This window comes from Halichoeres trimaculatus, unplaced genomic scaffold, assembly GCF_033239565.1.
Source record: "Halichoeres trimaculatus isolate MK-OKI-2021-1 unplaced genomic scaffold, fHalTri1.1 fHalTri1_scaffold_14, whole genome shotgun sequence".
Taxonomy (NCBI): Eukaryota; Metazoa; Chordata; class Actinopteri; order Labriformes; family Labridae; genus Halichoeres; species Halichoeres trimaculatus.
The window spans coordinates 17360102-17375594 of NW_027437192.1; the positions used below are offsets into that span (position 1 = coordinate 17360102).

General features: G+C 41.1%; 1 protein-coding gene across 4 annotated transcripts; it reads right to left on the reverse strand.

The window, feature by feature from the left end:
- Nucleotides 1–69: 69 nt before the first annotated feature.
- galnt12 (UDP-N-acetyl-alpha-D-galactosamine:polypeptide N-acetylgalactosaminyltransferase 12) lies at nt 70–15155 on the reverse strand. Of its 4 annotated transcripts, none has more exons than XM_074686969.1 (11): nt 14847–15155; nt 14088–14761; nt 13359–13528; nt 11721–11910; nt 11294–11479; nt 11037–11154; nt 10443–10619; nt 8731–8862; nt 8509–8622; nt 4975–5130; nt 70–2721 (listed from the first exon to the last, which is right to left on the reverse strand). In XM_074686969.1, exons 2-11 carry the CDS (start codon nt 14438–14440, stop codon nt 2584–2586), a joined length of 1734 nt encoding a protein of 577 aa, XP_074543070.1. In that variant the 5' UTR covers nt 14441–14761; nt 14847–15155; the 3' UTR covers nt 70–2583. The 4 variants fall into 4 exon arrangements, with proteins under 4 accessions (XP_074543070.1, XP_074543072.1, XP_074543071.1 ...); XM_074686971.1 differs by having other exon boundaries at nt 14088–14354; nt 14667–15155; XM_074686970.1 differs by having other exon boundaries at nt 14088–14601; nt 14667–15155.
- Between the last annotated feature and the right edge of the window lie 338 nt (nt 15156–15493).

The window sequence follows — 15493 nt, forward strand, 5'->3', positions numbered from 1 at the left end:
CGTCAATTAGGAGACGCACACAAATGCAAACATTGCATTTTTACTTGTTTTAATAATGAATCAGGTGAATTCACATACAATATCCCCATCTTTATGAAATCAACTGTAACAAAAACATTGTACCACTGTTTTTAGTCTTCTCATAAATACATAAACACTAGAGTTCCTGCCAGCATTCACACACCAGCCTTTGTGTTGAGTTCCAGCATATTTTTCTTCCCCCACTAAAACAAATAAAACGTTTCTTCAGTATCTGAGTTGGGTGATCGTACAATCAGCCACCTTCCAGATTCAAGTGCTTCAACAGATACTGTGGAATATCATAACTCTATGACACAGGATGGTTGGTACAAAACCGTTACATCACCTGTCAGATAGATATGATCACTGGCTATCAAATTTCACTGCGTGAGCCATTCCATGTCGGCACACAGTACAATGCCAATGTAAAAAGGTGCCACTATGTTTTAAATGTGTGGAATAACAAACCGAGACAAAAAAAATCTCCTTTATGAACAGACTGGAGTGTTTCACTGGTCCTTAAAAGGCTCAAGAAAGGAAAATTATAAGCTGTCACTTCCTAAGGGTGTTATTCCTGAAGCATAAGTGCTATATATTTAATGCAATTTCACCTGATCCTTGTGACTCTGATTTTACTAGAGCAGCTTTTTCAAAGCCTTGAATCACACAACTGTCCCTTCATATACTTCTGTACATTTATTAGATTTGGCAAATAAAGGGGTCCTGATTCAACAAAGTCAACACTGTGGAGATGGCAATTTATCTTATTGTGAGTTTACATTCAGAATCAATGGGAAAAATCCATATCAGTACGATCATCTGCTGACATCAATTCCTAACAGAGCTCCTCTGGGGCTGATGAGCAAGCAGCCTGTGAAGGTTAATGGTAAAGAAGAGGTCACAAATTGGTTCATTCAGTCTCCTCCATTATCTGCCTGTGCTGTCAAAAACTGTACTCCTGTAGACTTCGATCCATAAATCAAACCAAGCTCAGGCCCACGAGTAACAAGTGCTCATGTGAAGAGGATTTGGCTGGAGCAGGTCCAGAGGATAAGTCCTCCTCCGCACACCTCTGACACCCAAAAAAAGAGAGGGGGAAAAAAATGGGAGAGGACCAGAAAATCAATCAGGAAGCCATCTGGCAATCCCAGCACACTGGAGATGCGAACACAACAACTGACGCCTCTGCTGTGTTTCCCCCTCGGCAACTGCATAGCCTGAGGGGGGGCTACACAGTGACCGCAGCTTGGAGCAGAGGGATGTATAGTTGTCTGATTCTGATGGATGGAAACAGAGATGTGGTGAACACGTAAGAGAACACCTTCTTGGTTGTGCATACTGGATTCAAAGTACATGGTGACACATTTTACAAGTCACACCTAGAGTTCCGGTTCCAGTTCCTATCTTCTTGTTTCACAAAACACACATTCAATACAAAAGCCTCTAAAAGTAGAAATGTTTTTGTATTTGAGGCACTTTCAATGGCTTCAAAGTGAAGGCAAAAAAAGATGAGAGAAGGATCTTATCCTTGTATTTCAATGTTACAGCTGTGCTAATAACTATCATTACCCGACTGTGTCCAGACAGTCATGCCCATGATTGACTTCATACATAACAAATCCAGAAAATATGGCTATGCTTTAACCCTTCAAAGCTTAACAACATTCAAAAAGCATGAAAAGACAGAAAAGTGCAGTCAAAAGTCCTTGCTGGATGAACCATGTCATTTCACCTCATTCAAATTTGCATCACAAAATTACTTCAGTGGAAGAAGAAAGAAATGAGACTTGAGTTTCTGCTGTTATCAGTAGTACAGTGTTTAAGTTGAAGAGGTGCTAAGCACTTGCATAGCGCCTGTGATCTGAGGCTTTCTTATAAGCCACTGTGTGTAAGAGAAGGAAGCTCTCCTGAAAATATTCTTTACAAAACACTTGAAGATTTGCTCCACTTCTTTTGACAAATAGAGAACACAGTGAAATGAAAGGGACCTGCAGAGAGGAGTGCTAGCCCCCTCTACAGGAGAAGAAGCAAACATCAAGTGGCTCTGTAAATCACTGTGATGTCAGTTCATTAGAGGCTCTATGGACAGAGGTAAGTGTATTACGTGAGATTTGAGTGTCTGTAAACGAGTACAAGAAGACATGAAGTAAAGATGTCTTGCTCTGAAAAATAGACCAGTTTGAGAAAGTGACTGGAAAAAAAAACTTCAGCATGTACTATTCTGAAATGGTTCACTGAAATTCAGCATCCTTTTGATTAGGAAAAAATAAACCTATCCCAGCTAACCCATTATCCCAGAACAGCTTTCAAGAGCAAAAAAAAATTCAGTTAAAATATTTACAAAGTACTTCATTACAATAGTTGTCAGCATTATTTACTTGTAGTTCGTTAAACCAAGCTGGCACACAGAGCTTGAAACGCAGCACAGAAGCTTTCTTCTTTGTGCTCCTTTCAGGCAAGGCACAAAACCACTTAGGTCATCAAATCCCCACCGATCCCCTTCTAAAGGATATGAAGCTTGAATAAAAAAATATAATTGTGTATTTTTCTGTGTTGATAACATCATGCCCTCTCCTGAAAGAACCACTTTTGGAGCGGGGTGTCAGAGCAGGGTTGGAGTGAGGGGGCCGGTTTCCTGTCATCTGTCTTCTCCAGAGCTTGAACACATTTCTGACTCGCCACATGGTACAACACCCCATCCTGAAAACACATGAGAGAGATACCATTATGAAATGTTACGCTGTAATACCTCAACATTTAAGTAGTGTGCGAGTTAATCCCTCAAACCACCAATGAGAAGATTAGAGAGGAGCTTTTAGTGTTTTTAACAGAGGTCCAGTGGTAGAAAAAAAAAGCAGCTGAATGCTGCAATGCCATCATTTCAATTTCTATTTTACAGTTCATCGTTAACATTTATCTCATGGCCCTCCAGCTGTGTCAGGTCATTTTACCTACTTCTCCCTTCCTTTGAAATCCAATTCCATCCATTTCCATGTCTTGCGCCCTTGTTTTGACCTTCCTGCCCCTCTAGAGTCCACTTACATTTACAAAGTGTGGTTGACATTAGTCTGGTGTGACAGCACTTATGTGTGGTGATCAGTGCAGCTGGTTAGTTCCCTGTGATTTACATTTTGGGATTAGCCAGGTTTGATTTGAAAGCTTCAAAGCGTCTGCCACTGCCAGGATTCAAATTCTCTTGGTGTGGGGTTTTTTGTGATGTTTTTTTTTTTTTTTTTGAGTTTTCATGACATACAACACTGCAAAATCTGAAATCCAGGAAAAGCCTCAAGCCAAATTTTTAGCAAAAAAACTGTGTTACACTTGTTGTTATACAAGTTTAAAAAACAAATCTAAGAAATTAAAGACAAAATCTTAAGAAGGGGTTAAGAATAAAAAATCTGAAAAAGGGGTTTAAATTATTTCTTTTCAAGTTCTTAAAGAAAGAATCAAGTCTTTATACTGGAAAACAAAAAAAATCACATTTTGCTTGAGCCATTTTTCATCCTCTTAGAATTAATTTTAAAAGTTAGGAGACACTTTTGGATCAAATTTTATCTTTGAATGGGACCAACTCTTTGGTGGAAACCTTCATCTATGTACAAGCATGAAAACTAATTATTTATTTGAAATTTTGAGCATAATCTATCAGCGAAAGACTGGTTTGATGTAGTTTATGATGAAATATATACAATGGAATGCATCACCTTTTCTTTGAAACTCCAGGAAAATAAATTTCAGGACCTCTGTGTGTATAAAAGTATGACTTTGTATGTATGTGTGTATACATCTATCTATGTATGTATATATATATATTTCTTTCTTCTTTATTTCTCTTTCTGTTCCCTTCTTTTCCTTTTTTATTTCCCTGTCACTTTCTCGTTTTCCTTTTGTTTATTCATTTTAGATTTTTTTTCACTTTGCATAAATTTGTAAAAACATGAAAAGAGGAATCACTGTTGTTAAATTACAAATGGATAATACATATAAATGCTTGTGAATATGTGATTCTAAAAAAAAAAAAAAGTTATACACATTTCACTAACTATTTCAACGGTTTACTCACACTCTGAAAAAGAATATAAACAGACAACAGGCCAGTGGTACTCACAACAGTGAGTAGCACTGACACCCCATTTGAAAAACCTCGCAGCTCACTCTCACCTATAGAGGTAAGGGAGACATTCTGTAAAACTGTTTTACAGATTCACATGATGCCTCTGTAATGTAGACGATGAATTGTGTAAATAGTAGCAAGAATATAAACTTTCAATAGTTAATAAAGAGTAAACAGCTAGTAATTATGTTTAATTAATAGCTGCTGTTTGATTATCTTAAACTCCTCAGGAGTCATTGTTGAGTTACTTCTTGCTTTAGTCACAGTTGTCCTGAACCCACAGAGGTGTAGTCTTCAGGGTACCTGAAAATGTGTTGAATTCACATCTTCTTTATTTTCTCAATTTCTAAAAGGATAAAATCTGGGAAAATCTTTTTTTCTAATGATTGAAAGCTTTTACATTTTGTTACACTGCATGAAGATGTAACTGAGTTACATCAGCCTAAAGCCATGGTTGTCCTGTATCTATAGAGATGCAGGACTTTGCAGAGAAAAATTAGACAACTGTGACAGAAGCTAGAAATGACCAGAAACTGCTTGGGGTTCTGAGGGTTAAAGACCAATTCATCCTTTTTTAATTTTTTAAAAATGTGTCTTTGGACTTAATAGCTTGGTTTCATGTTGCAAAATGTAACAGACTACACCAGAAGTTACATATATTCAAAGGAAACAATTTTGTGAACCCTGATTCTGATTTCATACATTATGTGAGACCTCTCCAAAACAGGGAACTACATTCATTCAATCCTCTGCCACTCCTTGACTGTAAACACTGCCTCTTTGGTTAAATCCTTCAACAGTTGAAGCTTAAAAAAGGAAGTTAGGAAAATGTTTCATACCGATCTGAGTTCAAATTTCTGGTCAACAGGAACAGGTTGCCCTTTTTTTCCACATTGTTGGAACGTCAGGTAGGTGCTGATGTTGTCACCCGACAGGCATCCAGCTGGCTCCCTTGTGTTATAGCGGACCTCACCCTCCTTGGTGTATTCGAAGAACTGCAAGAGGACACCATCAAAAAACAGAGATGGAAGATGAGGAAAAGATGTTAAACAAGTGTTTTTATTCAATGGGATCAAGAGAAGTTCAATTTGCTGGATGGAAACTTTGAGATATTTCTCCTAAAACAGAGGGATGTCACTGAGGTCCTGTGAGGAGAATCTGTGCCTGCATATGTATGAATGTACGTATCAGTGTGACTCAGAAGAAAAAGATATGCAGCATCAAAGCAAAAGGACACGGTGTTCTGAGAAACAGCTTCTGTGTGCGCAGTTTTGGTGTTCGCCCACACGCAAACACACAGGCTGCTGAAGTGTGCGCAGACTATGAATGGAAGTGTGAGGTGAATATTTTTTTCTGCCACATGAAGAACAATCCCCAGAGGCAGACAACACAAGCGCTGCTGAGCCAACTTTTTACGGAGACAACATCAGACTGTGTCCACAGAGAGCTGCTGGAATCACAGTGGTGAATTTCACACTGCTTTCTGTTAACTATGGAGATTAAAGGTGTTTAGAAACACACCCTGTTGGATCAACAAGGCAAGCGAATCATTTTTAAGAACTTAGGAGAGGTAGAATAGACTATTATTCCCAGATTTGTAAGATTAAAACTACAAAGCCTTGTGGTTTACTGTGAACTGCTGTGAATATATTGCTTTGAATGAGACTACGCAGCTGCTGATGATCAAGATTGCTGATGTCTAAGGTGAACAGACAAGAAAACAACTCATGAGAGTGAAAGGAAAGAGTCTGCTCACATGAGAAATCCAATAAAATTTAATTAATTAAAGCTCAGCATAGCTCTTACAAAATGTACTTTTGGTGGACTAGTGTCCATGTGTTCAACTCTTAAATGGGTTTTTCACTGCCAACAAAAAGCTGTTTTCACACATGCACAAAACTCCTGAAAACTTTCGGTGTGGGCTGCAAGTGTGAGCGCAAAACTTTCACCCAGAACTTTCCCTGTCAGCCCCCAAAATGAAAGTTTTGCTTCCAGTGTTGGCTGACAAGAGCATGGCAGGAAATCCACCTCAGGTAGGAGGGCATGGGGTCATGACATTGGAATCAGAGGTGCACTCAATAATCACTCAGTGCTGGGAGGATGATATTGCCATGATTGGCGCTTGGCTGAACTTCTCTGCGTGCACATCAAAGAGCCACGGTCAAATACCAGGTGTCAAGCGACCAAGTGACTTAAAATTAAAATAAAAGCTTCCCAGGTGGAAGTACCAGAACAATTCTAAACAGCAAAGGTCTGCATCTCTGTTTACATGTTGAAATTAATGCAAAAAGGGTCACTTTAGCAAAAGTTCCAGTTACATTTTGCACCCTCATAAGCTAATTTAGTTTGGAACAGCTCAGTCTGTCCTGCTCCTGTTGAGTCTTGCAGTTAAGGACATCAGCAATCAACATGTTTACTGAGCGAGCAGGCTGAAATTAAAAAGAAAAGCTAACATGGACAATAGGTACTTTTTCTTTGGCTTCCAAATGAAAACTACACCCAGCTAATATTAACTGTCAAGCTGAGAATACTGACTAATAGAATTCATAGATAATGTACTGCTAGGATGTGTGTGTGAATGGAAGTTATTTTATGTTGTGTGCTAGTGGTGTGTATATTTTATTTTGTAACTTGAGTTGAGTAGGCCTTATAACAGTGGCTGGTAGGTGTCAGACAATGTGCAAAAACGACAGCAAAACGGAAGTACAGCCACATCAGAGGTTAAAGGAGGTCAGTTATCCAACACAGAAAGTTGTGATAGTAAGTAATTGATTTTCCTTTTGACTTCATTTATGATAAATATAGCTCTAGGGTGTCACCTATATCCTTTATAGTACTCACTTTTATTTACAGGTAATGTGTCATCTTATATTTAGCTTTATGATCAGCCATAACATAACATTTGCTTGATTTATCATAGCTGAAGAAAAAAAAAAGTTTACTTACTTTCACAACTTTTCTGTGTCTGGTGGGATAACTGACCTCTTAACTTACATTGAGGCTGTACTTTTGTTGTGTTGTGGTGTTTGCATTTGTGTTGTTGCTTTTGCAAATCAGCTAGCACCTACCAGGCACTGTACCTTATGCTTCCTAAAACTGTATTAATCTACTTCCTGTATTGTGTGGTAAATGTTAACCTTGTGTCATGACGCATGCTTCAGCACACAGTTCAATCTTTTGTATCGTCAAAGAACAGTTGAAAGTTCCTTGTGAGGAATTTCATGTCATAACAACCAAGCCTTTTAAAATGAAATGGTCATTTGACATGTTTGATATGTTTAACATTAACATGTTATTGTTATACATTTTCATTTCACATTTTTTGTCAGTGTCCATTCTTTGTTATAGAAGGCTGATGGACACTAGTTGGACGGGCCCCCTGTGAATATTTTTGCCTAGGACCCAAGAGGCTCTAGAACCACCTCTGACTATGACTTCCATTGGATGCCTTTAATATCATGCCAGACCTCCTCACAATCACTCCTGCTTTGAGCCATGATTGAAAAGCAAATATGGAAAGTTTGAGGGCAGAGTGCACACATCAAGAGATGCCTTAAAGTGATACTCCAGGATGGAACAAGTTGGGTCCTATCACAAGGTTTAGGGCAGAAATTACCCCTACAGCAGTGTTTTTGTGCAGCAGAAGCCCAGAGCGCTCGCACCAAAGACCCCCTCCCTGCTTGTCTGCCGGTTTCCTCTGCACTCAGACAGGGCAGTATTTTACTCGACCAAAAACACAGATAAACTGACTCCCACCGAAAAAGTCTGATATCGGTCTGCATTCACGCTTTACTCAGAGAATTTTCAGCGCGTTACTTTCACACAAAAACACCGCTAAATAAGGCTCAAGTTCTCATTGTGTCATAAAACAGCACTACCTCCGCTGCAGAGCTGGCTACGAGACGCTCGCCGCTTAGTGAATCAGTCTGCGCGCGGCGTGCAAAATACAAACCAACGCAAGTAGTCTGCCAGGACGAAGAGACACGATGAGAACTAGAGCCTTATTTAGCGGTGTTTTTGTGTGAAAGTAACGCGCTGAAAATTCTCTAAATAAAGCGTGAATGCAGACCGATATCAGATTTTTTCGGTGGGAGTCGTTTATTCGTTTATTTGTGTTTTTGGTCAAGTAAAAATTGGCCCCGTCTGAGTGCAGAGGAAACCGGCAGAGGAGCAGGGAGGGGGTGTTTGGTGCGAGCACCCTGGTCTTCTGCTGCACAAAAACACTGCTGTAGGAGTAATTTCTGCCTTAAACCTTGTGAAAGGACCCGGAGTATCACTTTAAGGTATGAAGTGAAACCCAAAATAATGAATAAACTTAATTATGAGCAAAACATAATTAATATCATATGGTGTGAAAGACTAAAGTTCGTTACCTGGTTCTGACCCATGCCGTGACATGCGTAAAGGATGACCCTTTCACCAAATGGATTGTGGTCATTTTTCGGGTTGTAGTCAAAGCAGAAGTTATTCTTGCCCTGATTCCTAATCTACACCAGCCAGAGGAAAAGTCACATGAAGAGAAGATTAAAAGTTAATTAGGGTGGTGATAACAGGTACATTCATATTGATTCAGTCATCAGTCAGTTTGTTCTCACCATTCCAAACATGCCTGGATGATCCATTGGAACACTTATTTCTGGATAAACATTTTCCAGAAACCATTTGAAGTTCTTGCAGCCCAGCTTCTTCTTAAGCATCAAGCGCTCTGTCACGTCCCCAAAGGCCGCCTGAAAAACACAAATTAAAGTTCCACATTTAAACACCTAGATTAATAAAAGACTAACAACCTTTTATTGACCTGCAGTCACACACAGCTGCAGGGAAGTCATGACGTGAGTGTGTGCTGAAATGGTACACAACAGCACCATCTACAGCTGATCCATGATTGAGCTTGTTTACATTCTGTAAAAAATCAAAAAGAGAGATCACCACTCCCACATCCTATTTAGGATCCTATATCCTTAGAGTATGCACCTTGCTATTTAATAAGAGTCTGTCATCATGCATTTTTGGGACTTGCCAACAGCATGTTTACTTTGTTAAACTCCTTACACCATCTGTCACACACACACACACACCTATGGTTATTAAATACACTTGTTTCTACAGCAGGTGCCTACCAGGACTTGACGTACCTGTGCACTGACTTTTTTGGGAGTTTAGTTTCAACTTTTAGATTACTTGACACCTTACTGGGATTAGTTATGTAAAAAAAAAGCTCCTGCTGAGTTCTTTGTGTGACCTGTCTGTCAGCCATTTCTGAGAGGGACCAAAATACAACTTCAGCTGCTTTTAGTGGTTTGATAATCCTCAAGGGAGAAGAATTCACTATAAAAAAAAATTCTTCATGGGTTTTTAAGGAACTTATTTATTGTGATAATAAGATAGAGGTCTTTAAAGCTTAAGTATCAAATATAATATGTCTGGTATCACAGGGTTAAGATCATCAAGAGGGCAGTCTCATGCACTCAAAAGACCTGAGAGCACAAAATCATCTTCAACAGTCAGTCTGACATCCAGAGGTTCTGATATGGTGAAATAGTTATAATGACACCACACACTGGAAGACTATTCAGACATAATTGGTTATGACAAGGCTGAGTTTACAACTAAATCTGATGAAGGAAAAATGTTGGATAAGTCTTCTGGCAATTATTTGCCAAAATAACAAAGGGTGGTTTCACAATTTCACAAGATGTGTAAAAATTGATATCTGAGCAGCTAACGCAAAGAGGCACTCCCTCTTAGAGGTGAACACCACCTGATCTGTGCTCAAAGCGCTCCCCTCTTCAATAAAATGTCACACACAGGTCTTTCTAATTCACATGCACAAAGGCAGGGCACCCCATGGGTTAGCACCACACTTGCCCTGTCGAGGACAGGTGGGTGACACCCGCTGGCAGCAAGTGACACGGAAAGGTGGTAATCACACACCGGAACGCCCTGACACCCATCACCTCGGGTGTCTGCCGCTCATGTATCCTGAGCGTCACTTAATCAGGGGAGCTTTTACACCGCAGCGTGCAGTCAGCGTGCATGTGTGTGTAGTATGAGTGAGCAGAGAGGGCATGTAAGTTTGTGGATGTGTGAGTGTAAGACTGAGACTGTTGACACTGTGTAGAATCAAGAGATTAATCAGCCTTTCAGCTGCGTGATGCCTGCAGCTGTAGAGAAAAAGCACTCCTGTTAAACTCCTGAGGCTAACAAAACATTTAGTCACCATCTGCCTTAAAATATAGCTTAGGTGTGCTAGCTACTTCTTGCATGTAAACATTTGCACACACACTCACCATTTCTGATGACTCACCAGTTTTGCTTGGGGGTTACGATGGTAGTAGATGTCTTTGTATTCGTCTAACCAGACCTCAGCAGCTCTCACGCTGTTTGCCAGAGCTTTGCTTCGTGAGTAAGGGGCCTTTTTGGGGAACACATGGCCCACATGGGAGCATGGGTGGATCTCCAAGCTGCCCCCACACAGCCAAATCTAGGAGTCATAAAAACAAAAGCACAGCCACAAGGACTGGGTTAGCCTCGTGAGCATGATTCAATCACTCAGCCGTGCAACACAAAGCAAAGCCTTGTCGTTGAAAGATGGAAACAGAAACTATTTTAGCTTGACTGTATTTCTGTTCTTCCCCTTTAGGAATTTGATGCTGGGGTTTCCAAATTCTGAGGTTCAATTAAAGCATTAGGATTTTTGGTCTTGGCCAATAGCTTTAAAGATGTAACTACTCCCTTATTGCTTTCAGTCAGAATGAGGAGGGGTCACATGATGCAGCTCTTGATGAATGTGAACCAGATCTGTCGGCTTTTAAAGGGCGGGATGTGTCAGGGCATAAAGATATCAAGTCCACATGGAGACGAAATAAAAAATGTGCACTGAGACACATAATTACTTTACCCTGAAGGAAAACTCCAGGTTCTCTCCACCCCACACCTCCATCCCTGTGTCATAGGTCCCCAGGTAATGAAAGTAGTTCTTGTTCACAGAGAACAGACCACCTGCCATGGTGGGAGACCTGCGGAGAAGATGACTTCTTATTGCATCTTGAGTATTCAGAGTTACAGCTGAGGTGTGATTATTGACGTGAGGCCTGTTCTGTGAAGCTAATCCAGAAGATGTGTACATATCCTGCCCACACGCACACAAACACACACCTGATGACATCAACAGGCGAGCGTCTGCGTTTCTGTTCAGACTCTGGAACTGTGTGCCAGGTAAAGACCAACCGCCAATCAAACCCCCCAATCTGAGGTTCACCAGAGTTCCCTAAATACTCAAAGGTGTTCCAATCGATAACATCGATGACGGGACACACCACAGCTGACGGCTCCTCTTTGATCCTGGAGAAAACAGGAAAACAAAGGCTGATAAGACTGCTAAAAAGAAGAGGGTAATCATTTCTTGAGTCAAACTTTCCTAAGGCTTTGAGCCTGAGCCACATTTATTATTGGAGAGATTCAGAGCCTTGCACGGTGACACTCAAGCCAAGCAGGAAAGATAATCTTTAAACTACAAGGTCACACTCCAAGAGAAATATTCAGGCAAAGAGTCCTTAAATTCTTCACTTGATGGCTGTCTAACCTGTGAAGCAGCGGCTCTAACCAGCCTTCGTGACATTCACAGTGACAGTCCAGAAAGGTCAGCACTTCACCCGTGGTAATGGACGCCCCGAGCAGACGGGCCCGCACCAGTCCCTCTCTCTTGGTTGCCCTGATCAGACGCACCTTCCTCAAACCGGCGATGTACCTCTCCAGCGGCTCTTTTAAATGATCTGCAGGAAATCAAATGAGAAAATAACCAACAAGAACAGGCATGAACTCACAGATGAACTCATTTCTATGCATTATCCTAAAATAAAAACCAAATTTCCAAAGAGTAGTCATCTAGCTATTAAATAAGTACTTTTGAATCCACAGGCAGCTAATGCTTGGTTTGAGCCTCAGTTGAGTGGAAACATGTCAATTGAAACCAGGCCTCCATCAGGTTAAATGTAAGCAAATAAAAGCACTGCAAAATGTTTACTCCCTGCAAAAAATTTAGACTTATAAACTGATTCAAGAGGCTGTGAGAAAGTATTTCAAAGTATTTCTCAACAGTTACGTAGTGCCAGGGTTTGAAACATGACAACAAGCAAACGTTGCAAGTTTGTACCATAGTTTAGCAGCCGACTATATTGACTATATATGGCAACTGGCAGCCCAGTGCTCTGAGACATGTCTGCAATGTGTAATGCTAATGAATCCTGGTTATGTCCTGCCAGATAACTACCAAACAGAGCTAGCGTAATCTCACTCTTCATTGTATTGCTAGACTCTCAAGTTTGAACAGACCACTGCAGGATAACGGCTGCATGTGGGTTGGAATGAACATTATCACAAACAGTTTGGCCCGGGTTGTACTCTCCAGCTCCTGTTTTAGCCTCTACCTCAAGTTTTAGCCTTTAACCTGTTTTTTAGCCTTTAGCTCGTGTTTTAGCTTTTTAGCTCTCCTGTTTATAGCTTTCTTCTGCTCTTCTGCCTTTGTCCTGTCTGACAGTGAGGCTCCTGTGTCCACCATCACTCCAAAGTTAATCAATGAAATTGTTTTCAGGTTAGGTTACAATCAGACATATATCTAGATGGGAGGCTTCTTCACAGCCCTTTTAATTTTGTGCATGTATCACAATTTTTGTCAACTTTTCTTGTTTTTATCAATCATTTCGAATCAAGTATCGACTGGGAATACAGTTTTTTTGTTCAACCCGCCAATAAACTTGACACATCATGTTTGCATAAAGATAGTTATCGGTTGATTTGATTTAAAATCCCTCAGTAAATGTTGCCAGTGTTAGACAAAAGGGAGAGTCACACATGGCATCATTGTAATAACCAATAGGCTTAAAGATTATGAACCACTCCCTCAAGTTATTCAGCTTGTTTCATTACCTCTCTCTTTAGTTCATTAAAAACTCTCAGTGTGAGTTTATCCGGATGTGTATGAAACTCCCATCTGTCTACATCTGAGTTTCACAGTCTGTCACTTCGTCCCTGTACCTCTGTGACTCTCCTAATTGTGAACACATCACTCTTTCCTCCTCAATCCTCTCTATCCGTCTGCCACCTGCCTGCGCAGGCCTCCTCGTGTGTCAACCTCTCCGTCCATCCTGGCTGTCAATCTGGCCTACATATCCCCTCTGCCTGTCCATCTCACTGTCCCTCCGTCACTCTGATCCACAGATACCTCTGTCGCTGTAGTCATCCACCAGCACCACCTCTTTCAGCAGAATGTCAGGTGATGTCTCCAGCACGCTGTGGACTGTCCTCAGCAGGGTCGACCAGGCCTCGTTGTAGAAGGCGATGACTACAGAGGTTGTGGGCAGAGACCTGTAGTCATACTTCAGGTCCCTGCAGCTGCAGTTTAATAGAGACAATGTTAATGGGCATGATTAGTGCATCTTTTTCACTACTGCATTCTGCTGCTCAGTTGCCATCACTGTATACTTGAGTCTTATTCTACCTGGTAAGCTATGTGACATTCTATCTGATAAGTGGAAAACTAGTATGACCTGTTGATCTGAAAAGTTTCAAGGATGTTTTCCAGCTCCAGGTAGTCAACCAGCAAACGTGTTGGACACATCTTTATGTGTATTATGTAGTATTTACAGTAATAATGTTTTGAATGCCTTTAAACAAGTCAGGAGAAATACAAAGGAAGTAGGTGACATCAAGTCTAGTATGTACTGATGATGTGTAAAAAGTTGTTTGCTTTGACCTTAAGCTTGTTGAACAAAGCAAACACTGTGCTAGGCAGTTAGATGTACATTCAGAAGAAGATGGACAAAGTAATCTCACAGTAAATAAATGAATGTTTTTTGGGGGGGACAATATATATAGTTTGGTTAAAAGCTACAGAGTTTGAGCTCCACTGATTCACAACAAAGTGATTGTGTTTTCTCCTTCGTTTACTCACAGGGGGTTCCATCTCTCAGGCAGCCTGCGGTGTAGAGACAGCATGTCACTGACATAAGTGTTAATTTGATGGTTTTTGATGCTCTCCTCTTCCTTCCTCTTCTCCTCTCCTTCTAGATTGAGCTTGACAGCTTTTCCCATTTCACCCAGGTTGTTTAGATTCAAAGGGGGCTTCTCGTAAACGGGTCTTTTCAGCTCCTCGTTCCCCACGTCTCGTTCTCCGGGGGCCCCTCGCTCATGTGTGGCGCGTACGTCCCCAGAACTGTGTCTGTTCAATAAGAGATACCCCACCAGAAAGGCCCCCAAAATGAAGAACAGAAGCTTAGACCGGCTCCGTCTTCCGTAGACTGCCATCGTGTCGCTTCCTCCCTCCGTGAGAAAAAAAAATGGTCTGGGGTTTCATGCCCAGAGGAGCTGCACTCCGATGGCACCTCCTGCTGAGGAAAAGGTGCCCTTTAAAGTTTCACCAGCCCGCTCACGTTCCCGTTTGGCGACTCCCAGTTTCCTCCACATGCCTTCACAAACAGTGAACTTAGTCTTACATAAACTTTGAACGTGATTAAATGTTTACCAGCCTTACTTGTTGGTTTTATTCACTTGTTGAGCGGAATCTTATCGTATCTGCCGTTAGAGAAACGTTAGGACTCCTCCTCCGCCCTGGACTCCTTTAGAGTGCTTCAAGGAAGTGTGAAAGGATTAACACCCTCGGATTACCTTTCCAAACGGATTAGCGATAGTCAGCTGGTGAAAGCAATCTCACCTGTATTCGGCCACAGGACGCAAAACTAATCTAGGTCAAATCCGAAAACTCCATCCTCTTGTTTCGCACAGTTTTGCAGAGTAAAACAAATATCTTTAAGGATTTGTTACCCTATGCCCACTCTTCTTCTGGTGTTGTCTCATAAATAAAACTTTAAGCAAACACCCTGCGACAGAAAATCATAGCTGTTTGCCTCTAAACTACCCAAACTTCGTTTGAAGTTTACGCAAACCGTTAACGCCACCAAGGTTTGAAGGCGCGCTTCCGGTTTACAAAGTAAGAGTCTCTTCCTCAGCAGGGTCGTGTGGTGAAGACTCTTGACAGAGGTGGTCTAACTGGGCCTGGGTTATTTAACACAGGGGTCAAATATGGATGGGAAGACAGCAAACAGCAAGCTTCAACTTGAGCCTACAGCTTCCGCTTGAGGCTGCTCGCAGAAAGGCCAGCAGACATACACCACATACACCAAAAAAGCCAATTACTCTAAGTACCTCATTCTTCACATTGTAAAGAGTGTGGATTTTTTTTTCTTTTTCTTCTTCTTCTTTTTTTTTTTTTTTTTACAATCTAGCAGATATTTAAATAAGTTTGCTCAATCAGGGGCACAGCTTAGTTGACAATCAGGTGGGCACCCCTACAGCTCAAAG